At 45.3% G+C, this 27278-nt stretch overlaps 4 protein-coding genes across 4 annotated transcripts; 1 reads left to right on the top strand and 3 right to left on the bottom strand.

Moving 5' to 3' along the window:
- Positions 1–571: 571 nt before the first annotated feature.
- ftcd (formimidoyltransferase cyclodeaminase) lies at positions 572–5452 on the top strand (the record flags this gene model as incomplete). Its single annotated transcript, XM_083908770.1, has 14 exons — positions 572–625; positions 1061–1244; positions 1651–1779; positions 1947–2035; positions 2124–2303; positions 2842–2979; positions 3058–3189; positions 3270–3331; positions 3981–4107; positions 4214–4375; positions 4475–4518; positions 4682–4820; positions 5187–5282; positions 5369–5452. 14 exons carry the CDS (start codon positions 572–574, stop codon positions 5450–5452), a joined length of 1620 nt encoding a protein of 539 aa, XP_083764896.1.
- Positions 5453–5986: 534 nt separating this feature from the next.
- On the bottom strand, positions 5987–9149 carry dph3 (diphthamide biosynthesis 3). The gene is made up of 3 exons (XM_083909001.1): positions 8982–9149; positions 6995–7069; positions 5987–6165 (listed from the first exon to the last, which is right to left on the bottom strand). Exons 1-3 carry the CDS (start codon positions 9087–9089, stop codon positions 6094–6096), a joined length of 255 nt encoding a protein of 84 aa, XP_083765127.1. The 5' UTR covers positions 9090–9149; the 3' UTR covers positions 5987–6093.
- Positions 9150–16330: 7181 nt separating this feature from the next.
- Positions 16331–21821, bottom strand: mlpha (melanophilin a; the record flags this gene model as incomplete). The annotated part of the gene is made up of 15 exons (XM_083908996.1): positions 16331–16434; positions 16592–16634; positions 16721–16774; positions 16921–17082; positions 17743–17913; positions 18051–18308; positions 18415–18495; positions 18568–18764; positions 19319–19418; positions 19525–19614; positions 19946–20004; positions 20175–20219; positions 20545–20657; positions 20859–21080; positions 21712–21821. The coding sequence occupies 15 exons, from the start codon at positions 21819–21821 to the stop codon at positions 16397–16399; spliced, it is 1743 nt and encodes a 580-aa protein (XP_083765122.1). The 3' UTR covers positions 16331–16396.
- A 1909-nt stretch (positions 21822–23730) lies between these two features.
- Positions 23731–26321, bottom strand: cd59a (CD59 molecule (CD59 blood group) a). Its single transcript, XM_083908365.1, has 4 exons — positions 26244–26321; positions 25578–25679; positions 24179–24252; positions 23731–24082 (listed from the first exon to the last, which is right to left on the bottom strand). The coding sequence occupies exons 1-4, from the start codon at positions 26296–26298 to the stop codon at positions 23963–23965; spliced, it is 351 nt and encodes a 116-aa protein (XP_083764491.1). The 5' UTR covers positions 26299–26321; the 3' UTR covers positions 23731–23962.
- Between the last annotated feature and the right edge of the window lie 957 nt (positions 26322–27278).

The following is a 27278-nucleotide window of genomic DNA, read 5'->3' on the forward strand; positions in this document are numbered from 1 at the left end:
CCTTTTTATCTGTATGTGTGTGTGTCTGTGTGTGTGTGTGTGTGTGTGTGTGTGTGTGTGTGTGTGTGTGTGTGTGTGTGTGTGTGTGTCTGTGTGTGTCTGTGTGTGTGTGTCTGTGTGTGTGTGTGTGTGTGTGTGTGTCTGTGTGTGTGTGTCTGTCCGTGTGTGTGTGTCTGTATTCACCGATATGCCAGCACATATTTGTTTAGCATTAGCATGCTACTACTTTGCAGCTAATTTGGCAAACCTATTACCAAAGGTAAGCTAGCGAGGATACAATAAGCATTAGCGTCGTGCTAACACTGTGCAGCCTCATTAGGAACAACGCAAATGTTTTCAGTTTGGATTAGCGTTAGCATGGGTAACGATCACCAAACAGCTAGCTCTGCATTAGCATCAGTCTGCACTCAACTGATAAATCAACGATGAAACGCTCACTGCTGTTTGTCCTGTAGGGGGCGGAGTCAGAGCATGAATGATTGACCCTGAGGGGGCGGGTCAGGGGGCGGGTCAGGGGGCGGAGTCTGGTGTGTTTTCTCCGGTCACACAGAGGCTCAGCGTCACAGTCGTCATGGCTCAGCTGGTGGAGTGTGTGCCCAACTTCTCTGAGGGACGGAACCAGGAGGTCAGTGACAAGGGATTACACTTAATCTGATTATAATCTGAGGATATATCTACACTTAATCTGATTATAATCTGAGGATATATCTACACTTAATCTGATTATAATCTGAGGATATATCTACACTTAATCTGATTATAATCTGAGGATATATCTACACTTAATCTGATCAAATGTTATTTCTCTAGTCCACAATAATCTCAGGTAATCCTGTCCTTAGATTTTCTTTGGTCCTCTGATGAATTCTGAACTGCTGAGATTAATCTTTAAACTCCAGTTTGTTTTAACAAACACTGACCTTTGACCTTTGACCTTTGACCTCTCTGTTCTGTTCAGAGGAGCTGATTTTTAACTCTGTGTGTGTGTGTGGGGGGGGGAGGGTCCCTGTGGTCAGGTGACCTCTGACCTCTGACCTCTGACCTCTCTCTCTGTGCTCAGGTGATCTCCTCCATCTCCTCGTCCATCTCCAGTTCTCCTGGAGTTTCTCTCTTAGACGTGGACTCTGGTTCCTCCACAAACAGAACCGTCTTCACCTTCGTTGGTTCTCCTGACGCCGTGGTGGAGGCGGCGCTCAACGCCGCACGCCACGCCTTCAACCTCATCGACATGACCAAGCACTCAGGTCAGAGGGGGCGGGGCCACACGCTCAGGTCAGAGAGAGGGGGAGGGGCCACACACTCAGGTCACAGAGAGGGGGAGGGGCCACACACTCAGGTCACAGAGAGGGGGAGGGGCCACACACTCAGGTCAGAGAGAGGGGGAGGGGCCACACACTCAGGTCAGAGAGAGGGGGAGGGGCCACACGCTCAGGTCACAGTGAGGGGGAGGGGCCACACGCTCAGGTCAGAGAGAGGGGGAGGGGCCACACACCTTTAGGTCACAGAGAGGGGGAGGGGCCACACGCTCAGGTCACAGTGAGGGGGAGGGGCCACACACTCAGGTCAGAGAGAGGGGGAGGGGCCACACACTCAGGTCAGAGGGGGCGGGGCCACGCATTGTGACGTGTGTGTGTGTGTGTGTGTGTGCAGGTGAACACCCTCGTACCGGAGCGTTGGACGTCTGTCCCTTCGTCCCCGTCCAGAATGTCTCGATGGACGATTGTGTCCACTGTGCGTCTGTGTTTGGACAGAAGTTAGCCGACATGTTGAACGTCCCTGGTGAGAGAGAGAGAGAGAGAGATTTTGAATGTAAACTTTATTTAAACATAACACATGACTGTGTGTGTGTGTGTGTGTCTTGCTTGCGTGTGTGTGTGTGTGTGTGTGTGTGTGTGTGTGTGTGTGTGTGTGTGTGTGTGTGTGTGTGTGTGTGTGTGTGTGTGAAGTCTATCTCTATGGAGAAGCTGCTCGTCATGAGAGGAGGCGGAGCCTCCCAGCAGTGAGAGCGGGAGAATATGAAGCTTTACCTGAGAAGGTAACGTGCTTTTATTGTGGAGGGCAAACTTCCTGTCACTTTCTATCAAAATAAAAGCTTAAATCAACATATTTTGTGTTTGCTGAAGCTCAAGCGTGACGAGTGGATGCCAGACTTTGGCCCCGCCTCCTTCGTCCCGTCCTGGGGCGCCACGGTGACCGGAGCTCGCAAGTTTCTGATCGCGTACAACGTGAATCTGATCGCGACCAAAGAACAAGCTCATCGTATCGCTCTGGACATCAGAGAGCAGGGGCGGGGCCAAGGACAGGTGTGTGTGAGCAGGGGCGGGGCCAAGGACAGGTGTGTGTGAGCAGGGGCGGGGCCAAGGACAGGTGTGTGGGAGCACACGAGGACATGTCCTCATGTCTTCATGTCCTCATGTGTCTCATGTCCTCATGTCTCTCATGTCCTCATGTCTCTCATGTCCTCATGTCTTCATGTCCTCATGTGTCTCACGTCCTCATGTCTCTCATGTCCTCATGTCTCTCATGTCCTCATGTCCTCATGTCTCTCATGTCCTCATGTCTCTCATCTCCTCATGTCTTCATGTCTCTCATGTCTTCATGTCCTCATGTCTCTCATGTCCTCATGTCCTCATGTCCTCATGTCTCTCATGTCTCATGTCCTCATGTCTCTCATGTCTCTCATGTCCTCATGTCTCTCATGTCCTCATGTCCTCATGTCTCTCATGTCCTCATGTCTCTCATCTCCTCATGTCTTCATGTCTCTCATGTCTTCATGTCCTCATGTCTCTCATGTCCTCATGTCCTCATGTCTCTCATGTCTCATGTCCTCATGTGTCTCAGCCCGGGCGGCTGCAGAAGGTCCAGGGTCTTGGTTGGTTCCTGGATGAGTCTAATCTGGCTCAAGTGTCCACTAACATCCTGGACTTTGAGAAGACACCTGTCCACGCCGTCTACCAGGAAGTCTGCAGAGAGGCTGAGGTCAGAGGTCAGAGGTCAGAGGTGACATCATGTGATCAGAGTTGGTTTGTTTACGTGTGTGTGTGTGTGTGTGTTCAGGAGCTGAAGCTCCCCGTGGTTGGTTCTCAGATGGTTGGGCTCGTTCCTCTCAAAGCTCTGATGGACTGCGCCAACTTCTACATCAACAAAGATCAGCTGTTCGTCCTCGAGGAAGAGCACAAAGTCCGACTGGTCAGCTGACCCCGTCTGTCTGTCTGTCTGTCTGTCTGTCTGTCTGTTGTCACATGACCTGTCTGTCTGTCTGTTGTCAGGTGATCAGTAAACTGGGTCTGGATTCACTGAGCCCCTTTAAGCCCAGGGAGAGGATCATCGAGTGAGTCTGTGTGAACGTGTGAGTCAGTGTGAACGTGTGAGTCTGTGTGAATGTGTGAGTCAGTGTGAACGTGTGAGTCTGTGTGAGTCTGTGTGAACGTGTGAGTCAGTGTGAACGTGTGAGTCTGTGTGAACGTGTGAGTCTGTGTGAACGTGTGAGTCTGTGTGAATGTGTGAGTCAGTGTGAACGTGTGAGTCTGTGTGAATGTGTGAGTCAGTGTGAACGTGTGAGTCAGTGTGAACGTGTGAGTCTGTGTGAACGTGTGAGTCTGTGTGAATGTGTGAGTCAGTGTGAACGTGTGAGTCTGTGTGAACGTGTGAGTCAGTGTGAACGTGTGAGTCTGTGTGAATGTGTGAGTCAGTGTGAACGTGTGAGTCTGTGTGAATGTGTGAGTCAGTGTGAACGTGTGAGTCTGTGTGAATGTGTGAGTCAGTGTGAACGTGTGAGTCTGTGTGAGTCTGTGTGAGTCTGTGTGAATGTGTTAGTCAGTGTGAACGTGTGAGTCAGTGTGAGTCAGTGTGAACGTGTGAGTCTGTGTGAACGTGTGAACGTGTGAGTCTGTGTGAACGTGTGAGTCTGTGTGAACGTGCGAGTCAGAGTGAACGAGTGAGTCAGAGTGAACGAGTGAGTAACACGTTCACCTGCACAGGTACATGGTGGCGTCTCAGGACAGCGATCGTCTCACGTCGTCGTCTCTTCGTAGTTTCGTCCTCAGCGTCGGAGCTCGGACGGCGACTCCAGGAGGAGGATCTGTGTCTGCAGCTGTGGGAGCTCTGGTTAGTCTGAGTGAGACGTCTGTCTGTGTGAGGACGTCTGTGTGAGGACGTCTGTCTGTGTGAGGACGTCTGTGTGTGAGGACGTCTGTCTCTTTCTGTCCTCCAGGGGGCGGCGCTGGCTGCGATGGTTGGACAGATGACGTACGGGAAGAGACAGTTTGAGAAGTTGGACGACGTCATGAGACGACTCATTCCACCGTTTCATCAGGCCATGGACGAGCTGCTGGACATGGTGGACGAGGACGCAGCTGTCTTCAACAGCTACATGGTGAGGACATGTCCAACAACGTCCAACACTGAGGGACAGCTGTTGTCCTGTTGGACAGTTTGTGTAAACTTGTGTCACTGAAGGTTTTCTCTGTCGTAGGCGGCGATGAAGATGCCGAAGACGACGGTGGAGGAAGTTCAAAGGTCAGAGACACACACACACACACACACTTTTAATGACTGTTACACAGACTGACAGGTGTGTGTGTGTGTGTTTGTCTCTGTGTGTGTGTGTGTGTGTGTGTGTGTGTGTGTGTGTGTGTGTGTGTGTGTGTGTGTGTGTGTGTGTGTGTGTGTGTGTGTGTAGCAGAAACACAGCGCTGCAGCACAGTCTTCAGTTAGCCGTTAGCGTCCCGTTAGCTCTGGCAGAGAAGATCAATGATCTGTGGTCACCGCTCAAAGAGATGATCGTCTACGGCAACGTGTCCTGCAAGTCTGATGCTCAGGTGAGAGGGTGAGAGAGTGAGAGTGAGAGTGAGAGGGTGAGAGAGTGAGAGGGTGAGAGGGTGAGAGAGTGAGAGGGTGAGAGAGTGAGAGGGTGAGAGTGAGAGAGGGTGAGAGAGTGAGAGGGTGAGAGAGTGAGAGGGTGAGAGAGTGAGAGGGTGAGAGTGAGAGAGTGAGAGGGTGAGAGTGAGAGAGTGAGAGGGTGAGAGAGTGAGAGTGAGAGTGAGAGAGTGAGACACACTCAGGTGAGGGGGTTTGTATAAAAACTAAATAGATCTGTTAATCTCTGGGTTTAATCCAGACTCTGGATTAAGACACAGATGTACAGATGATGTAATCTGAGCTGTTGTTCCCTCTGTGACCTGCAGGTGGCAGCAAAAGCTCTGGAGACGGCAGTTTACGGCGGGTACTTTAACGTCATGATCAACCTCAAAGACATCACAGACCAGGTCTTCATCACCAAGGTGAGTGTCCTCTGTGTCCTTGTGTCCTCTGTGTCTTCTTGTGTCCTCTGTGTCTTCACTCTGTGACCTTTGACCTTTGTTTTCAGACACAGCAGAGAGCAACAGCTCTGCTGCACCAGGCTCAAGACGCTGCTGCTGCCGTCCTCCTCACTGCTGAGGGCAGAAAGTGAAGAGGGAGGAGCTAAAGTGAAGAGGGAGGGACTACAGTGAAGAGGGAGGGGCTAAAGTGAAGAGGGAGGGGCTAAAGCCTCCTGGTGATAAAACACTGATCAATGTTTTTTTCTCAATGATTTCAAATGTTTTTGTTTTTAAAAATCAAAGAAAAGTGAAAATATTCCAGATTAAAGAAACTGCTGTAATATAAATGTTACGTCTCACTGGATTATACTGGATTATACGATCAGATCAGTATAATCCAGTCAATCTCAGGTCAGTTTTTAAATAAAAATTTGAATCATTAAAACGTTTTGTTAGTAATCTGTGAACTCCACACATAATCCTACATTTAATCAGATTATGCTAATTTATTTAATATACATGATACATCAGTCTTGACGAGATGACAACAGCGCCACCATCAGGTTAAACTGGCCAAATTCTCCAAAAACACTTCAACCATGAGATTAAATCCAGAAAATATCTTTTAATCTCATATAAAAACAATTTAAAGGACGTCAGAATGAAAACTTGTGCTTTTTTAGGTGAAGACTAACACTGAGGTTTTTAATTTACGTCATAATAACAACAACAACAATAATAATAATAAAAAGAAGAAGAAGAAACAGCAGCAGTTTAAATAAAGGTGAATAAATCAGGACTGAATCAGCTCCACTTTGTTCTCTGAAGACGACGCAGGGATGATTTCACCAGAAACAAACACGTCCTGAAAGATAAACAACAACGTGTTTACATCACAACATCCCATAATATCATCACATCATCACAACATCCCAGAACATCATCACAACATCCCATAATATCACCACAACATCCCATAATATCACCACATCATCACAACATCCCAAAACATCACCACAACATCCCATAATATCACCACAACATCCCATAATATCACCACAATATCATCACAACATCCCATAATATCATCACATCATCACAACATCCCAGAACATCATCACAACATCCCATAATATCACCACAACATCCCATAATATCACCACATCATCACAACATCCCAGAACATCACCACAATATCATCACAACATCCCATATCATCACAACATCCCATAATATCATCACAACATCCCATATCATCACAACATCCCATAATATCATCACAACATCCCATAATATCATCACAACATCCCATATCACCAAAACATCCCATAATATCACCACAACATCCAATAATATACCACAACATCCCATAATATCACAACATCCCATAATATCATCACAACATCCCATAATATCACCACAACATCCAATAATATACCACAACATCCCATAATATCACAACATCCCATAATATCACCACAACATCCCATAATATCACAACAACATCCCATAAATCCCATAATATAATCACAACATCCCATAATATCACTACAACATCCCATAATATCATCACAACATCCCACAATATCACCACAACATCCCATAATATCATCACAACATCCCACAATATCATCACAACATCCCATAATATCATCACAACATCCCATAATATCCAGATGATCAGATTAACTGACCTGGTCATAAATGACTCTGACGATCAAAGAGCAGCTGGGACACGAGGCCACGTCTTCTCCACTCTGAAGGTCTTCCTGAGGACATGAAGGACATGAGGACATGAGGAGAGGAAAGACAAAAGGACACAAGGACATGAAGGACATGAGGACATGAGGAGAGGAAAGACAAAAGGACACAAGGACATGAAGGACATGAGGACATGAGGAGAGGAAAGACAATAGGACACAAGGACATGAAGGACATGAACGACATGAAGGACCTGAGGACATGAAGGACATGAGGACATGAGGAGAGGAGAGACTAAAGGACACGAGGACATGAACGACATGAAGGACCTGAGGACATGAATGACATGAGGACAGGAGAGACAAAAGGACATGAGGACATGAACGACATGAGGACATAAGGAGAGGAAAGACAAAAGGACACGAGGGAAGGAAGGATATGGAGGACATTAGGACATGAGGAAGGGAAGGACATGAGGAGAGGAGAGACAAAAGGACACAAGGACATGAGGAATGGAAGGACATGAGGACATGAAAGACTGGAACATGAACGACATGAGGAAGGGAAGGACATGAGGACAGTAAGGACATGAAGGACATGAGGACATGAGGACATGAAGGACATGAGGACATGAGGACAGGAAGGACATGATGACATTGAACGACATGAGGACATGAAGGACATGACGACATTGAACGACATGAGGACAGGAACGACATGAAGACATTGAACGACATGAGGACAGGAACAACATGAAGACATTGAACGACATGAGGACATGAACGACATGAGGACAGGAAGGACATGAACGACATGAAGACATTGAACGACATGAGGACAGGAAGGACATGAAGGACATGAGGATATGAACGACATGAGGACATGAACGACATGAGGACATTGAACGACATGAGGACAGGAAGGACATGAACGACATGAGGACATTGAACGACATGAGGACAGGAACGACATGAAGACATTGAACGACATGAGGACAGGAACGACATGAAGACATTGAACGACATGAGGACATGAACGACATGAGGACATTGAACGACATGAGGACATTGAACGACATGAGGACATGAAGGACATGAACAGCATGAAGACATTGAACGACATGAGGACATTGAACGACATGAGGACATGAACGACATGAGGACATTGAACGACATGAGGACAGGAAGGACATGAACGACATGAGGATATGAACGACATGAGGACATGAACGACATGAGGACATTGAACGACATGAGGACAGGAAGGACATGAACGACATGACGACATTGAACGACATGAGGACAGGAACGACATGAAGACATTGAACGACATGAAGACATTGAACGACATGAGGACATGAACGACATGAGGACAGGAAGGACATGAACGACATGAGGACATTGAACGACATGAGGACAGGAAGGACATGAACGACATGAGGATATGAACGACATGAGGACATGAACGACATGAGGACATTGAACGACATGAGGACATTGAACGACATGAGGACAGGAAGGACATGAACGACATGAGGACATTGAACGACATGAGGACAGGAACGACATGAAGACATTGAACGACATGAGGACATGAACAACATGAGGACATTGAACGACATGAGGACATGAACAACATGAGGACATGAACAACATGAACGCAAGGACACACTTCATTCATTCATTAACTGCGTCATAAACACGCAGCAGATGAGCACGAGCACATTTAAAAAGACAACATGACGTCATTTTATTTTACACGTGAACATGTGACGTCATAATCGTCACGGATTGTGTTCACTTCCTGCTTCATGTTGTTTTAAACCTGACGAACGTCAACATTCTCCAAACACTTAAACCACGAGATTGAGATGATTCTGTGTTTTAATCTGACGTTAAAGCGCATTTACAGGATTGTTGCTGCTGTTAGCTGTTAGCTGTTAGCCGTTAGCCGTTAGCCGCTAGCTCCGGGTCAACGTACCTTGGTGATAGCGAACTTGTCCCCGCAGGGACACGGGAAGTAAAATGTCTCCGTGTCTTCGTCATATTCAAAGTCCTCGATCTCGATCTCATCGTGAAAAACCGACATTTTTATCACAAGCGACAAAAGAAGAAGAAAAAGAAGAAGAAATCACTCATTTCTTCAGCGTGGTGAGGCGCGCGGTGATGACGTCACACAAGAGCGACGACTCGGCTTTTTTTCTTTAGGAAAATAGAAAAAAGAACAATCGTAATGTTTTACTTTAACAATAAATCAAATAAAATAGAGCTTCACATCACTATTAATCACTAATAAATATTTATATGACTATAATGACTGATTATGTTCATCTGAGCTTCATTTAAACCCCGCCCACACAATTCCTGTTTCCCCCTTTCACAATAAAAGCCCCAGATTTAAAGCATGGATTCACAAACTCACTGACGTCACAAACAAAAGAGGACAGACGAGGACAGACAGAGGACAGACAGACAGACAGAGGACACCATCATGAGACACCATGAGATTAAACCTTCACCAACATCCAATCAGAGACGAGACATTCATGATTTGAACCAATCACCAGTGATCAGCACACGATCAATAACTCTGATTCATACACTCTTCATCCATGACCACGCCCAGTTTATTCAGGGGGAGGGGCTTAATAATAAGGACAGTTACAGGAGGACGACGCCCCCTAGATGTCACATGACTCCACCTTGTTTCCTTGCTCTGGTTCAAGACCCATCTGGGAAACTCCGCCCACATGTTGATGTCAGGTAACCCCGCCCCCTCTCACTGCTGGGCCAGCAGAGCGCTACGATTGGCTCTCATCTTCTCCAGGTGTTTGGTCAGGTAACTGTTGGACACGCCCACTTCGTCCACGCTGTCCAACGCTGCTCGAAGCTGCAGAGACACGAGGACAAGAGGACGAAGACGGACATGAAATAAGAGGACGAAGACAGAGACACGAGGACGAAAGACAGAGACAAGAGGACGAAGACAGACATGAAATAAGAGGACGAAGACAGAGACACGAGGACAAGAGGACGAAGACAGAGACACGAGGACGAAAGACAGAGACACGAGGAAATGAGGACGAAGAAAAAGTGTGTATTTGTATCTGTGTGTGTCTGTATCTCTGTGTCCTGCAGTACTGTCAGAGCCCACCAGGGGGCAGTAGCCCACACACAAACATGAGTTCAAATGAATCAAACTTTATTTAAAAAAGCTGACGGTGACATCATCAGTCACATGATCAGTTATAAAATGTCACAGTCGTTATTCTGTTTCCTGTTCTTCACAGGAAACACAACCTTTGACCCTGGACCACCTTCCTCCTGTAGACCTTCAGCAGGTCCCTGTGGTTCCTCTGGTTCTTGATCCAGATCCTGATCTGACCCACAATCCTCTGCTCTGCTCTCAAAGGGTTCAGCAAAGTATGAGTCCACAAAAACTAAATCATGGCAGCAGAAGCACAGAGTCAGGTCAGGGTCCAGGTCAGGGTCCAGGTCAGGGTCCAGGTCAGGGTCCAGGTCAGGGTCCTGGTTCCTCTGAGTTCTGAAGGTGACCTCTGAGGTTCTTCCTGCAGCTCTTCGGTCAGTGCTGGAACCAGAACCTTCAGGATCCTGGGTTTGATCTCCATCTTCTAATGGTTTGTTGTGGTCTTGAGGACCCTGCTGATCCAGAACTTTGGTTCTTATTTCCATGTCTTCAGGAACATGGTTCCTCATCTCAGCCATAAAACTTTGATTCTGGAGAAACTGCCTGAGGATGCTCTGAACCATCTTGTCCAGACCTGTCCAGTCCTGCAGCGCCCCCCTGTGGACAAACAGAGATCCCGCAGCAGACTGTGGTGTTTGGTTCTGGTTTTCAAAGGTCTTCTGAACCAGAGGAGACTCTTCTTCATGAATCCTCTGGTTCTTGACCTCCTCTTGTGAACTCGGTCTTTCTCCAACAGCGTCGCCCTCTGCTGGTCCATGTGGATCAGAGCAGCTGAGACCACTGAAGGTCACATGTTTGTCTCCTAGAGTTTGAAGACTGTGGAAACTTTGACCTTCTGAATTCTCCGTCTCTTGAGGACTTTGTCCTTCTGGATTCTGTTGATGGACAGACAAACCGGTTTGAGTCCAGTCCTCATCAGAACCCAGCACCGTGTCTCCTTTTAGTGGAATGAGTCTGGACTTGAAGACTTGGACCTGAACCTTCTCTGAAGTGGTTTCACGTTTACTCTCCATGGTTACCACGGCAACTGCAGATCTGAAATCTGACCCTTGTGTTTCACCGTTCACTGAACATTTAAACATCCTCCAGGTGGCGTCCTTCATCTCATCCTGAGGACATGTGACGTCCTTCATCTCATCCTGAGGACATGTGACGTCCTTCATCTCATCCTGAGGACATGTGACGTCCTTCATCTCATCCTGAGGACATGTGGCGTCCTCTGCTGGACGCTGGGGACGAGCTTTATCTGAAAGACCATCGAAGAAGACGTTGGAGGACAAAGCGGATTTTACACCACGTTCACAAGAGAAGACGGGAATTAACCGAGGCCACTGGAGGACTGAAGATCTTCATCAGGACAAAGACCACGAGGACCACGAAGACCACAAGGACACAAGGACACGAAGACCACGAGGACACAAAGACCACGAGGACACAAAGACCACGAGGACACAAAGACCACGAGGACACGAAGACCACGAGGACATAAAGACACAAGGACACAAAGACCACAAGGACACAAAGACCACGAGGACATAAAGACACAAGGACACAAAGACCACAAGGACACAAAGACCACGAGGACACGAAGACCACGAGGACACAAAGACCACAAGGACACTAAGACCACAAGGACACTAAGACCACGAGGACATAAAGACACAAGGACACGAAGACCACGAGGACATAAAGACACGAATGACACACACACACACACACACACACACAGACAGACACACACACACTACAAAGACAACATTGACGTTACCATGGTAACCAGTGGTGGTTTCTTACCCAGCATGCTCTCCCTGACACCAGGACACGCCTCCTGAGCCAATGAGAAGCCAGCTTCATCTTCATCGCACTTCCCCAACTCACCACTGGGGGCGACGTGAGGTAAAACCACGCCGTATTTCTGTAATCCATCAATAATCTCAGACACTCATGTGTCTCAGGTTGTGTTGTTGTGTGTCTGTTGTGTGTCACTGACCGTCAGAGTGTCTCAGTTTGTGTTGTTGTGTGTCTGTTGTGTGTCACTGACCGTCAGTGTCTCAGTTTGTGTTGTTGTGTGTCTGTTGTGTGTCACTGACCGTCAGAGTGTCTCAGTTTGTGTTGTTGTGTGTCTGTTGTGTGTCACTGACAGTCAGTGTCTCAGTTTGTGTTGTTGTGTGTCTGTTGTGTGTCACTGACAGTCAGAGTGTCTCAGTTTGTGTTGTTGTGTGTCTGTTGTGTGTCACTGACTGCCAGAGTGTCTCAGGTTGTGTTGTTGTGTGTCACTGACCGTCAGTGTGTCTCAGTTTGTGTTGTTGTGTGTCTGTTGTGTGTCACTGACCATCAGAGTGTCCCTCATGTGTGTCACAGTGAACTTCAGAGAAGTGTGTTCTTGTCGTTGTCGTTCAAACTCCTGAAGAAACACAAACATTGTCATCGTTTTCTTTCTTAACCTTTGATCGTGACCCCGTCTGTGACCTCTGACCTTTGAGGTCACGTCACATCGTCGTCGCTCCTCCCACAGCAGCTCCTCCATGTCGTTAAGCTCCTCCCTCAAAGTGTCCACCTGATACATGAGCGCCGTCTTCTCATTGTGAAGCTGCACGTTAGCGACCACGACTTTACGATACTTTTCCTCCGCCTCCACCGCACAGTCCTGATCAATACATCAATGATCAATAATCAACACAATCAACAATCAACACAATCAATGATCAATAATCAACACAATCAATGATCAATAATCAACACAATCAATGATCAACACAATCAATAATCAACACAATCAATAATCAACACAATCAATGATCAACACAATCAATATTAGAAAAGGTTAAAGGTCAGAGAGTTCAGTGAAGATGTGACAGGAAGTGATGTCACTGATGAGCAGAGCAGATTACACAGGTGTGTGTGTGTGTGTGTGTGTGTGTGTGTGTGTGTGTGTGTGTGTGTGTGTGTGTGTCTGTGTGTGTGTGTGTGTGTGTGTCTGTCTGTCTGTCTGTCTGTGTGTGTGTGTGTGTGTGTGTGTGTGTGTGTGTGTGTGTGTGTGTGTGTGTCTGTCTGTCTGTCTGTCTGTCTGTCTGTCTGTCTGTGTGTGTGTGTGTCTACGTGTGTGTATGTGTATTTGTGTGTGTGTGTGTGTGTGTCAGACTGACCCTGAAGCTTCCATAACTTCCCACAGACATTTTCTCATCGTCATCAGAAACCTGTCAACAACAACAGGTCAGTGTGATCTTCATCATCATCATCATCATCATCATCATCATCACACACACACCCATCACAGGAAACAGGAAGTGGTAAAGATACAGACCGAGGTGAGTCTCTGAGAGTAACGCTCACGCTGCTCCTGAGGAAGAGGAGGAGGAGGAGGAGAAGAAGAGGAGGAAGATCAATCTTCAGTTTGTGTAAAAGTGAGTCAGCATATTTGATTGACAGCTGGTTGCCATAGAAACACAGACTGTTTACTGTCATTTAACATGAGTCAGCACATTTTTGTTATTTTCCCATGATGTTAATATTTAATCTGTTAATCTGAATAATGACCCATTCATGTGTGTGTGTGTGTGTGTGTGTGTTTCCTACCATCCACTGTTCAATATGACACCACTTATGATCCAGACCATAATATCTCTGACCACAGAGAGAGAGAGAGAGAGAGAGAGAGAGAGAGAGAGAGAGTTAGACTCCACCCACCTGGACTGTGACGAGGAGGAAAACTAACACACATGAAGACAGAGTGGAGAGAGAGGTCAGAGGTCACATAGGTCAGAGAGGTCAAAGGTCACATAGGTCAGAGGTCACAGAGGTTAAAGGTCACAGAGGTCAAAGGTCACAGAGGTCAGATTTGTGGGAATAGTGAGTTATTCAGTGTTTAACTAATTTAAATCCAGATGAAACGTTCTCTAAGAACGATGATACAACTGTAGTTAGTTAAGTTAATAAGTTAATAAGTTAGTGATTTAACAACATCAGTTAATCACGTTATGTGATGGAGGTCAAAGGTCAGAGATAAGGTCTGTATTTACATAAACCCATCACACACACTCACACACATGCACAGACACACACACAGATACACAAATGTAGACACACACATACAGATACACACACACACACACATACAGAAATATACACACACACACACACAGATACACAAATGTAGACACACACACACATACAGATACACACACACACACACACACATACATAAAGATACACACACACACACAAATGTAGACACACACACACACACATACATAAAGATACACACACACACGCACACAAATGTAGACACACACATACATACAGATACACACACACACACATACATAAAGATACACACACACACAGATACACAAATGTAGACACACACACACACAGACACACACACACATATACACACACAGACACAGACACACACACACAGACACACACACACACACACACACAGACACACACACACACATACATAAAGATACACACACACAGATACACAAATGTAGACACACACACACACAGACACACGTAGACACACACACACACACACACACACACACACAGACACAGACACAGACACACACACAGACACACACACACACGCACACACAGACACACACACAGACACACACACACACACACACACACACACTAATCTAATCCTAATCCATGTTGTGATCTTTGTTTATAGAAACATTTTAAGTCAAAAACATAAATATAATCCTAAAATAATCCAAAAGAGTCAAAGTGAACAGAGTTGCAGTTACTCACCAACATGAATCATCCAAACACACTCTGACCTTTGACCTTTGACCTGCAGCTCACCATCAACTACACCTCCCATAATGCACTGCTGCTGCTGTCACACATCACTTCCTGTTTTCAGAGAACCAGGGTTACACTGATAACCTTCACTGTGAAGACATAGAGATTATGTAGATTATCCAGATTAAACCACATCTGTGTAAATACAGCAGGTTTATGGTCTGTAGAGGGCAGCAGTGAGTCTCTGAGGGACAAGGAGGACTTCTGTCTGCTCCTGAGAGGACAGAAGACAGAAGACAGAGGACAGAGGACAGAAGACAGAAGACAGAAGACAAAAGACAAAAGACAAAAGACAAAAGACAGAGGACAGAAGACAGAGGACAGAGGACAGAAGACAGAGGACAGAGGACAAAAGACAGAGGACAGAGGACAGAGGACAGAAGACAGAGGACAGAAGACAAAAGACAAAAGACAGAGGACAGAGGACAGAAGACAGAGGACAGAAGACAGAGGACAGAGGACAAAGGACAGAAGACAGAAGACAGAAGACAGAAGACAAAAGACAGAGGACAGAGGACAGAGGACAAAAGACAGAGAACAGAGGACAGAAGACAGAGGACAAAGGACAGAAGACAAAAGACAAAAGACAGAGGACAGAAGACAGAAGACAGAAGACAGAGGACACATTTAAGACAATGATGATGAAGATGATGATGATGAAGATGATTCATGAATGACACATGCACACACACGCACACACGCGCGCACACACACACGGCAGGCTTTTATTGTGGCGGGGCGGAAGTGTACTGCGTCACGATAGATGTGTCTACATTAACAAGTAGTGAAGATTTTCAAAATAAAACCACTATTAAATTGTAAATTAGTTTTTAAAAGTTTGTAAAATAATTTGAAAAACATTTGGTGTGTGTGTGTGTGTGTGTGTGTGTGTGTGTGTGTGTGTGTGTGTGTGTGTGTGTGTGTGTGTGTGTGTGTGTGTGTGTGTGTGTGTGTGTGTGTGTGTGTGTGTGTGTGTGTGTGTGTGTGACAGAGATAAATGACACATAAGCAGAGTTTTATTGATCAGGAAGTTTAGGTTTTATTAAACTCAGTTATTGTAGAATGTGTTTTTGATTATATTTGTTTTCTTTAGTATAAACATAAACATGGATTAGTATTAGAATAATAGAATATTCATTTGAAACATTTAAACACCTCTGGATTAATTTAACCTGGACTAACTAAATCTAGACTAAATAAACCTGGATTAACTAAACCTCTAGACTAATTTAATCTCTGGATTAATTTAACTAACTTGTTGATTCTTGGTCTCAGGATTTTTGAGACTCAGGTTTCAGGTTCTCTAAGGGTCTCAGGGTTCTGGTCTCAGGGTTCTGGTCTCAGGGTTCTGGTCTCAGGGTTCTGTCTCAGGTTCAGTACATGTTGTTCTTCCACTGAGCTCCATTAGTTTCTGTCAGAAAAACAAACAAATGTAAAGTGTTTGTTTGTTTGTTGATGATGATGATGATGATGATGATGATGTCACACTGAATCAGTCATCAATCATCAATCATCAATCATCAATCATCAATCATCAATCATCAATAATCAATAATCAATCATCTTACTCAGTAAATCCTGTGTGGACTTCCTCTTCTGAGAAGCAGAAACCTGCAGAAACAAAGTATGTTTGTCATGTTTGAGTGATGTTTACATGTTATTAAATGTTATTGTTGATTGTAAACAAACAAACACGCCTTCTTCTTTGATCCTGCGCTCAGAGCAGCGAGTTTACTCTCAATGTCAGAAACCTGCAGAAAAACAACAACGTTAATGTTAAAGTTCAAACATTACAACACTTTATATACAGTATATATATATATATATATATTTACATACATATATATATATAACATATCCACATATGTACTTGTACTACACATCAGCTGACCCTGACCTCGCTCTCAGTGCTCTGGACTCTAGCGGCCGTTAGCGCCACCACGTCCTCCAGCTCCGACAGCTCAGAGTCCGTCGCTCCTCCGAAGCGATTCCTGGCGTTTTGCTCCAGTTTACGAAGTTTGGTCTCCAGTTCGTACGATTGACCCGCAGTGACGTAAACCTGTGCAGGTGAGAAGAGAAACACACCTCAGTCACCTGAGGGGGGCGCTAATGCAGCTCCACATCACTGCTAAAAACAACGTTACTAAGAGCGCTGCTAACAACACTACTAACAACACTGCTAACACCGCTACTAACAATGCTGCTAATAACACTGCTAACTATGCTGCTAACACTGCTGCTAACAACACTGCTAACACCGCTACTAACAATGCCGCTAACATCACTGCTAACAGTGCTGCTCACAATACTGCTAACAACACTGCTAACAATACTGCTAATCGTGCTGCTCACAACACCTCTAACAACACTGCTAACAGTGCTGGTAACACTGCTAACCAGGCTGCTATCACTGCTACTAACAATGCTGCTAACAACACTGCTAACAATGCAGCTAACATTGCTGCTAACAACACTGCTGACATCACTGCTAACAACGCTACTAACAACACTGCTAACAGTGCTGCTAACAACACTACTAACATCACAGACTTTAACGTGATGATATAATCAGATTATTAGAAGAGCGCCCTCTGCTGGTGCTGCGTGTGGTGGCAGCTCAGACGCTCAAAGCCAGTCCAGACATGATGTCATGCTGTAGACAGGCATCATGAGGTGAGGGATGGGGGCGGGGTTTACGCAGCGTTACGTTACATCTTACATTTTTCTCAAGTTCCCTGAACGCATCGTCCACTTGCTTTACATCAGCGCCCCCTATCTTTGAGCGTGGGCTCGGTTCAGAGAGGCCGAACGCGACCATGGCGTTTTCTGTGGCGTTAATGGTTCTGAGGACCTCAGTGGTGAGGTCACAGAGGGCGGAGGCACTGGAGCTCTGAAAGTCATGTAGAGGACACATGTTAGCAGCTAAAGGCTAACAGCAGCTAAAGGCTATCTGCAGCTAAAGGCTAACTGCCCTCTGATAAAGGCTAACTGCCCTTCAGCAACCTTGACCTCTGACCTGTGACCCACCTTCTGAGCCTCGTTGGGCACCTCGTCACTGGACGAGCTCAGCTCCTTCAGAGAGTCCAGAGAGACCAGTGGTCCTGGTCCTGGTCCTGGTCCTGGTCCTGGTCCTGGTCCTGGTCCTGGTCCTGGTCCTTTGTCCACACATGTCTTCTTCCCGCCCTCGTCCTCTGAGGACACGCCTTTATCGCTCAGGTTTCCCGCCAACTCGCTCAGTTTCCTCCTCAGCTTTTCCTCCTCGTTCTGACCCGACGGCGTCGAAGCCTAGAGGACGGACATGGACAGTGTGGACGTTCATGAAGAGACATGTGGACGCGTGTGGACGCTAGTGAGCGCGTGTGGACGTGTGTGGGGGCGTGGCTTATCTCACCTCGTCACCTGGCGTCATCTTCTCCTCCAGACGACTCAGCAGACTCTCAATGGCAAACATACGTTTGTTCAGCTCGTTGATCTAGAACACCATGTGACTGTTAGCATGGTTAGCATTGTTAGCATCAAACAGTGATTGGCTGTTAGCTCTTACAGGCGGAGCTTGTCCCAGATTCTCTTGAGAAGACGTCCTGCTGTTGCGGCGACGGTGCGGCGGCGCTTGATGGTGAACGAGCGGATATCGAGGAAAGTCGTCTTCGTCAGACGTGTCGACGTATTGTTGCCGAGCAACGGACGCCGTGATCTTAGAGAGAGAGCGAGTACGCACCATACGACTGTCTGCGTACTCCTCTGAGTACACACAGGTAAACAAGTAAACAAACACAGGTAAACAGGGAAACAAACACAGGTAAACAAGTAAACAAACACAGGTAAACAGGTAAAGTAACACAGGGAAACAAACACAAGTAAAAAAACAGGTAAACAAACAGGTTAAAAAACAGGTAAACAAACACAGGTAAACAAGTAAACAAACACAGGTAAACAGGGAAACAAACACAGGGAAACAAACAGGTAAACAAGTAAACAAACACAGGGAAACAAACACAAGTAACAAACACATGTAAACAAGTAAACAAACACAGGTAAACAAGTTAACAAACACAAGTTAAAAAAACACAGGTAAACAAGTAAACAAACACAGGTAAACAAGTACACAAACACAGGTAAACAAGTAAACAAACAGGTAAACAAACACAGGTAAACAAGTAAACAAACACAAGTTAACAAACACAGGTAAACAAGTTAACAAACACAGGCAATATTGCAGTAGTATTGCAGTAGTATTGCAGTAGTATTGCAGTAGTATTGTAGTAGTATTGCAGTAGTATTGCAGTAGTACTGACCAGGCCTCATGGCGTATCGGTCCAGACTCTTCCTGCGGTTCATGCGTTGCGTGTAAACGTCATAATCCACATCGTTCCTGAAAAAACGATCCTCCTGCATCTGTCATGTGATAATGTCATGTGATAATGTCACGTGTTATGTGATGTGACAGGTGACAAAGATGAAATATGATAATGAGGGGGCGTCGGCCTCAGGGGAGACACACCTGTACAGAGGCTCGTCGTGAGTGAGAGTAATATTCTTCTGGGTCAAAGTCCAGAGGATGAACTGACAACAGACGTTTACTCTTCCTCATCTGAGACAAAGACAAACAGGAAGTGAGCCGGCGTCACATGACTCAGTCACTCAGTCACTCAGTCACATGACTCATGACTCAGTCACATGACTCAGTCACATGACCCAGTCACATGACCCAGTCACTCAGTCACATGACTCAGTCACATGACCCAGTCACATGACCCAGTCACTCAGTCACATGACCCAGTCACATGACCCAGTCACTCAGTCACATGACTCAGTCACATGACTCAGTCACTCAGTCACATGACTCAGTCACTCAGTCACATGACTCAGTCACATGACTCAGTCACTCAGTCACGTGACCCTAATCCTCTTTACGTCTTTACCCCTTTGTATCGCTGAGCCTCCACGTCTCCGTGCTCGTCCTCGTTAGCGTTGTACGTGTCTGCAAAGACAGAGGAGTCGTTCACCAGTCATCAATAAACAATAAACAGTCATCAATAAACAATAAACAGTCATCAATAAACAATAAACAGTCATCAATGCACAATAAACAATCACCAATCATCCATAATCACAGACAAACAAACACTGATGTGTTCATTGATGACTCACAGTTCCTCACGTCAGGCATACTCTGAGTGTCATCATCACGACCACCTGATGACACACAAAACACACAAAACACACAAACCATGTCAGGATTTTGAATGAGAGAAGCTTCAGTCGTAGTTGTGTTACAGTTGTGTTACAGTTGTGGTACAGTTGTAGTACAGTTGTGGTACAGTTGTGGTACAGTTGTGTAACAGTTGTGTTACAGTTGTGTTACAGTTGTAGTACAGTTGTGTTACAGTTGTAGTACAGTTGTAGTACAGTTGTGGTACAGTTGTAGTACAGTTGTGGTACAGTTGTAATACAGTTGTGTTACAGTTGTGTTACAGTTGTAGTACAGTTGTGTTACAGTTGTGTGTCTGTGATGACTCACCCTCTCCATTGAGCCTCTTGTACAGTGACCTCATGACCTTTGCGCTGCCAAAGCGTTTAAATCTGTTCCTGACGTTGTCGTGGTACCAGCCTGCAGTACCGATCTTCAACACTCTGAAAGTACACACACACACGCACACACACGCACGCACGCAAGCACGCACACAGGCACACACAGACACACACGATACACAGTCAGAGCTCTGACAGGTGTGTGTGTGTGTTGTGGGCGGGGCCTGTGCTCTGACAGGTGTGTGTGGTGGGCGGGGCCTGAGCTCTGACAGATGTGTGTGTGTGGTGGGCGGGGCCTCTGACCTGGTCATGCGGCAGTTGTCACACACCCAGCCGTGCTCCTTCCTGTTGTAGCGGCTGCAGCTCTTACAGGTGAACATGGTACAGTCCAAACAACAACGTTTACTGTTCAACAGGAACTTAAAGGGCTGAAGACAACACACACACACACACTGAGACAGTTGAGTCTGCACTGACAGCAGCTCACGCTTTGACTCCTCCTTCTCTATCTGTGTCTTCAGATCTCTGTGGATGAACACATGAATACATGATGAACACATGATGAACACATGAACACATGATGAACACATGAACACATGATGAACACATGAACACATGAACACATGATGAACACATGAACACATGATGAACACATGAACACATGATGAACACATGATGAACACATGAATACATGATGAATACATGAACACATGATGAACACATGAATACATGATGAACACATGAACACATGAACACATGAACACATGAATACATGATGAACACATGAACACATGAATACATGATGAACACATGAACACATGATGAACACACACACTAACACTCACCCCCACACACACTCACACACACACACTCACACACACACACACACACACACTTCATGGTAACAAACAGCGTAAACAACCAATCATGTGATGGGGGAGGGGCTTATCACATGACTGTTGACCATAGACACATCATTAATCAGTGGCTCATGACTCTGCCCCAGGGGCTGATGGGAGTTTGAGTCCACAGTGAAAACACTGGAGCTTTTGTGTGTGTCATGATCCACTCACACAACAATGACGTCTTACACACACACACACACACACACACACACACACACACACACACAGTGGAAGGGGCGGAGCTTGTTTACCCGAGTCGCTCCTCCTCTTTCTTACGCAGATTAAAATCTCTCTGAATTACGTCCCACACGTGTTTGGCTTCATCGTCCGTGAGACGAGACAAATCCAGCTTTCTGTCCATGACGCTGGAATCACAAGAGACAAAGACATGTTTGTGTGTCCTTCACTGTGTCCTCACTGTGTCTTCACTGTGTCCTTTAGTGTCCTCACTGTGTCCTTCACTGTGTCTTCACTGTGTCCTTTAGTGTGTCCTTTAGTGTCCTCACTGTGTCCTTTAGTGTGTCCTTTAGTGTCCTCACTGTGTCCTCACTGTGTCCTTTAGTGTGTCCTCACTGTGTCCTTCACTGTGTCCTTTAGTGTGTCCTTTAGTGTGTCCTCACTGTGTCCTTCACTGTGTCCTTCACTGTGTCCTCACTGTGTCCTTTAGTGTCCTCACTGTGTCCTTTAGTGTGTCCTTTAGTGTGTCCTCACTGTGTCCTTTAGTGTGTCCTTTAGTGTGTCCTTTAGTGTGTCCTCACTGTGTCCTCACTGTGTCCTCACTGTGTACTTTAGTGTCCTTCACTGTGTCCTTCACTGTGTCCTTCACTGTCCTTCACTGTGTCATTTAGTGTGTCCTTCACTGTGTCCTCACTGTGTCCTTCACTGTCCTCACTGTGTCCTTTAGTGTCCTTCACTGTGTCCTCACTGTGTCCTTCACTGTGTCCTTCACTGTGTCCTTCACTGTCCTCACTATGTCCTTTAGTGTCCTTCACTGTCCTCACTGTGTCCTTCACTGTGTCCTTCACTGTCCTCACTGTGTCCTTCACTGTGTCCTTCACTGTGTCCTTCACTGTGTCCTTCACTGTCCTCACTGTGTCCTTCACTGTGTCCTTTAGTGTCCTTCACTGTGTCCTTTAGTGTCCTTCACTGTGTCCCTTAGGGTTCTGTCCTCTGTCTAACAAGATCAGGACAAACAAATCCAAGACTACCGAGACCAGGACTAACATGACCAGGACTAACATGACCAGGACTAACATGACCAGGACTAACATGACCAGGTCTACCGAGATCAGGACTAAAAAATCCAAGACTAACAAAACCAGGACTAACAAAACCAAGATTACCAAGACCAGGACTAAAAAAAATCCTAGCACCTAAAAACCAGAGCAGACTAAGGAGACAAGGACAAGTCTGTCCTCAAAGTGGACCAAAATGGACCAAAGTGGACCAAAGTGGACCAAAGTGTCCAACCCTGGTCCTGATCTTGTGATTCTGACAATTTGACATTAATTTAGAGTTTAAATCAGATTAGATTATTATGATCATCAGATTAGATTAACAGTAAACAACAGTAAACAACAATAAACAACAGTAAATAACATTAAAAATAATAAAGTTAAGAGGAAATTTACTGACCTGTGTGTGTGTGTGTGTGTCTCTGTGTGTGTGTGTGTGTTCAGGCTGAACTGATGAAGAGTCTGAGTTTAACTGAGAATCAGCTGATCATCATCCTCATGACACACACACACACACACACACAGAGAGAGAGAGACACACACACACAGAGAGACACACACACAGGGAGAGAGAGAGAGAGAGACACACACACACACACACACACACACACACACACAGAGAGACACACACACAGGGAGAGAGAGAGAGAGAGACACACACACACACACACACACAGAGGGAGAGAGACACACACACACACACACACACACAGAGGGAGAGAGAGACACACACAGAGAGAGAGAGACACACACACACACACACACACACACACACACACACACACACACATTACACTGACACATTCATTTCCTGAAGACTTACCCTAACATATATATATATGACATAGTATCATTTTTTACAGTGTAGTACAGCTAACACTATGTAAAAGTATAGTGTCATTTTTTACATGACATATACACACCCTGTAAATGACACTATACTTTTACAGTACTCTGTATTTAACTGTACTACACTGTAAAACATTACAAAGTCAGATAAAACTTTATTTAAACGTCACAGACAGACGGTGTAGTTGACCAAACTTTATTTAAACGTCACAGACAGACGGTGTAATTGACCAAACTTTATTTAAACGTCACAGACAGACGGTGTAGTTGACCAAACTTTATTTAAAGGTCATGCACAGGTTAAAGGTTAAAGGTTAAAGGTCAGTTTACTTCCTCTGTCTCAGAGTGGGATCATTAATGATCGGAGTTAATATTTGTCATGTGACTGAGCTCAGGTCATGGGGGCGGGGTTAACTCCTCAGAGGATGGACCACCACATGACGATCACAGAGACCAGACCAATCACAGAGCTGGCAGCCCAGGAGGGGGCGGAGTTACACAGGTCTGAGTTGCAGCATTTGAAGGTGAAACTGGACACCTGTGAATGAGTGAATACACCTTTGTTTACATGTTTACACCACATTAAACACAACTAGTGGCTTTTATTTTGAAGGGTCACTTCCTGTGTGCTTACGTGTGGGAACATCTGACCGAGACGACTGTACTCACAGTCAGAGTACTTCAGACACTGACGGTACGTCATCCCACCTGCACACACACTCAGTTACTATTGTAGGTGTACTACAGGTGAATAACAGTACACAGGTGTACTACAGGTGAATAACAGTACACATGTGTACTACAGGTGAATAACAGTACACAGGTGTACTACAGGTGAATAACAGTACACATGTGTACTACAGGTGAATAACAGTACACATGTGTACTACAGGTGAATAACAGTACACAGGTGTACTACAGGTGAATAACAGTACACATGTGTACTACAGGTGAATAACGGTACACATGTGTACTACAGGTGAATAACGGTACACAGGTGTACTACAGGTGAATAACAGTACACAGGTGTGCTACAGGTGAATAACAGTACACATGTGTACTACAGGTGAATAACAGTACACATGTGTACTACAGGTGAATAACAGTACACAGGTGTACTACAGGTGAATAACAGTACACAGGTGTACTACAGGTGAATAACAGTACACATGTGTACTACAGGTGAATAACGGTACACAGGTGTACTACAGGTGAATAACAGTACACAGGTGTACTACAGGTGAATAACAGTACACATGTGTACTACAGGTGAATAACAGTACACAGGTGTACTACAAGTGAATAACAGTACACAGGTGTACTACAGGTGAATAACAGTACACAGGTGTACTACAGGTGAATAACAGTACACAGGTGTTACTACAGTACAGGTGAATAACAGTACATAGGTGTACTACAAGTGAATAACAGTACACGGGTGTACTACAGGTGTAGTACAGGTGTAGTATAGGTGTAGTCCAGGTGAAGTACAGGTGAAGTACAGGTGTAGTATAGGTGTAGTACAGGTGTAGTACACGTGTAGTACACATGTAGTACACGTGTAGTACCGGTGAAGTATAGGTGTAGTACAGGTGAAGTATAGGTGAAGTACAGGTGTAGTACAGGTGTAGTACAGGTGAAGTACAGGTGTAGTACAGGTGAAGTACAGGTGTAGTACAGGTGTAGTACAGGTGTAATACCGGTGTAGTACAGGTGAAGTACAGGTGTAGTACAGGTGTAATACCGGTGTAGTACAGGTGAAGTACAGGTGTAGTACAGGTGAAGTACAGGTGTAGTACAGGTGTAGTACAGGTGAAGTACAGGTGTAGTACAGGTGTAGTACAGGTGAAGTACAGGTGTAGTACAGGTGAAGTACAGGTGTAGTACAGGTGTAGTACAGTTGTAGTACAGGTGTAGCACAGGTGTAGTACAGGTGTAATACCGGTGTAGTACAGGTGTAATACAGGTGTAGTACAGGTGTAGTACAGGTGTAGTACAGGTGAAGTACAGGTGTAGTACAGGTGTAGTCTTACCCCTCTCAGTGAGTGTCAGACAGGCATCGTCATAGCTACAGTCTCGTTGTTTGGTACAGCTGCCGGTGTAATCTTTACAGCTGTAACAACGAATGGCTGATCCTGAAACATAGGAAGCTAGAGTTAGCAGGCTAATAGTTCAATTTAGCCTAGCATAGAGACTGAAAACAGCGAGAGATAGCTTAGTTAAGTTTAGCTTAGCATAGAGGCAAATAGCAAGAGATAGATTTGTTCAAATAAGCTTAGCATAGAGTGAAACAGGGGAGAGTTAGCTTAGTTCAGTTTAGCTTAACATAGAGACTGAAACAGCGAGAGTTAGCTTTTTCAGTTTAGCTTAGCATAGAGACTCAATCAGGGAGAGTTAGCTTAGTTTAGGGTTAGCATAGAGAGTGAAACAGGGAGTGTTAGCTTAGTTCAGTTGTGAGAACAGTAGCATCAGTCATTGCTGTTGCCTGGCAACAAGCCCAAACTCCTCCCACCACCACGACCCACACACACAACAATGGAGACGTCGTCAGTCGACTCCAACAGTCTCAGAAACAAAGCCGTGAATAAATAATGAATAAATGTTCGGATCAATAATCCAGCGATCATTGATCCATTTTTCTGCTGCTTCTGATGATCAATGATGTTATTGATCAGTTATTGATCAGTGATCAAACTCACCCAGGCCAATCAGAGCAGAGCACACGAGCAGACCAATCACCAGGGAGCGCTTCATTTTCACCTCAACACGACTCACACACAACCTGCAGAGGTCAAAGGTCAGAGGGTCAGAGGTCAGAGGGTCAAAGGTCAGAGACAGATCAGTGTGAACTCACCAACAGCAGCAGCAGCAAATAACAACATGAGTGAGTGAAGGCTGAGAGACGCTCACTGACCACGCCCACTGGGAGGAGCTACAGCAGAGAAGCCTTTGATTGTTTTCAGTTAGACTTTGATCTTTAAAGATGAAAGATGTGATTATGATATGATGTCATCACTGTTTACACAACTGTGATGACATCACTGTTTACACAACTGTGATGACATCACAGACTGATGACATCACAGTTATAACATCTATAATCTTATGATCTGCTCCTGGTCTCTTTATTCTGTCTCTGTCTGACCTCCTTCTTCTCCTTTATCTCCTCCTCTGTGATGATGATGATGATGATGATGACAATGGTGAAGATGAAGATGATGGTGATGATGGTGATGATGATGATGGTGATGAAGATGATGAAGATGATGATGATGATGATGATGATGATGAAGATGATGATGAAGATGATGATGAAGATGATGATGATGATGATGATGATGGTGATGATGAAGATGATGATGGTGATGCTGATGATGATGAAGATGATGATGATGATGATGATGATGGTGAAGATGAAGATGATGATGATGGTGAAGATGATGATGATGATGATGATGATGATGATGATGATGATGGTGATGATGAAGATGATGATGATGATGGTGATGCTGATGATGATGAAGATGATGATGATGATGATGATGATGGTGAAGATGAAGATGATGATGATGGTGAAGATGATGATGATGATGATGATGATGATGATGGTGATGATGAAGATGATGATGATGATGGTGATGGTGATGATGAAGATGATGATGGTGATGATGAAGATGATGCTGATGGTGAAGATGAAGATGAAGATGATGATGATGATGATGTTGGTGGTGATG

This window comes from Microchirus variegatus (assembly GCF_963457635.1).
Source record: "Microchirus variegatus genome assembly, chromosome: 22".
Lineage (NCBI taxonomy): Eukaryota > Metazoa > Chordata > Actinopteri > Pleuronectiformes > Soleidae > Microchirus > Microchirus variegatus.

Coding starts and splice junctions, on each gene's coding strand:
- dph3 (XM_083909001.1), bottom strand. CDS start 9,089: ATGTCGGTTTTTCACGATGAGATCGAGATCGAGGACTTTGAATATGAC. Junction 7,070..8,981: donor ACAAGTTCGCTATCACCAAG/GTACGTTGACCC, acceptor TCATGTCCTCAG/GAAGACCTTCAGAGTGGAGA. Junction 6,166..6,994: donor TCAGAGTCATTTATGACCAG/GTCAGTTAATCT, acceptor TTTATCTTTCAG/GACGTGTTTGTTTCTGGTGA.
- cd59a (XM_083908365.1), bottom strand. CDS start 26,298: ATGAAGCGCTCCCTGGTGATTGGTCTGCTCGTGTGCTCTGCTCTGATT. Junction 24,253..25,577: donor TCTGACACTCACTGAGAGGG/GTAAGACTACAC, acceptor GTGTGTGTGCAG/GTGGGATGACGTACCGTCAG. Junction 24,083..24,178: donor TCGGTCAGATGTTCCCACAC/GTAAGCACACAG, acceptor ACTCATTCACAG/GTGTCCAGTTTCACCTTCAA.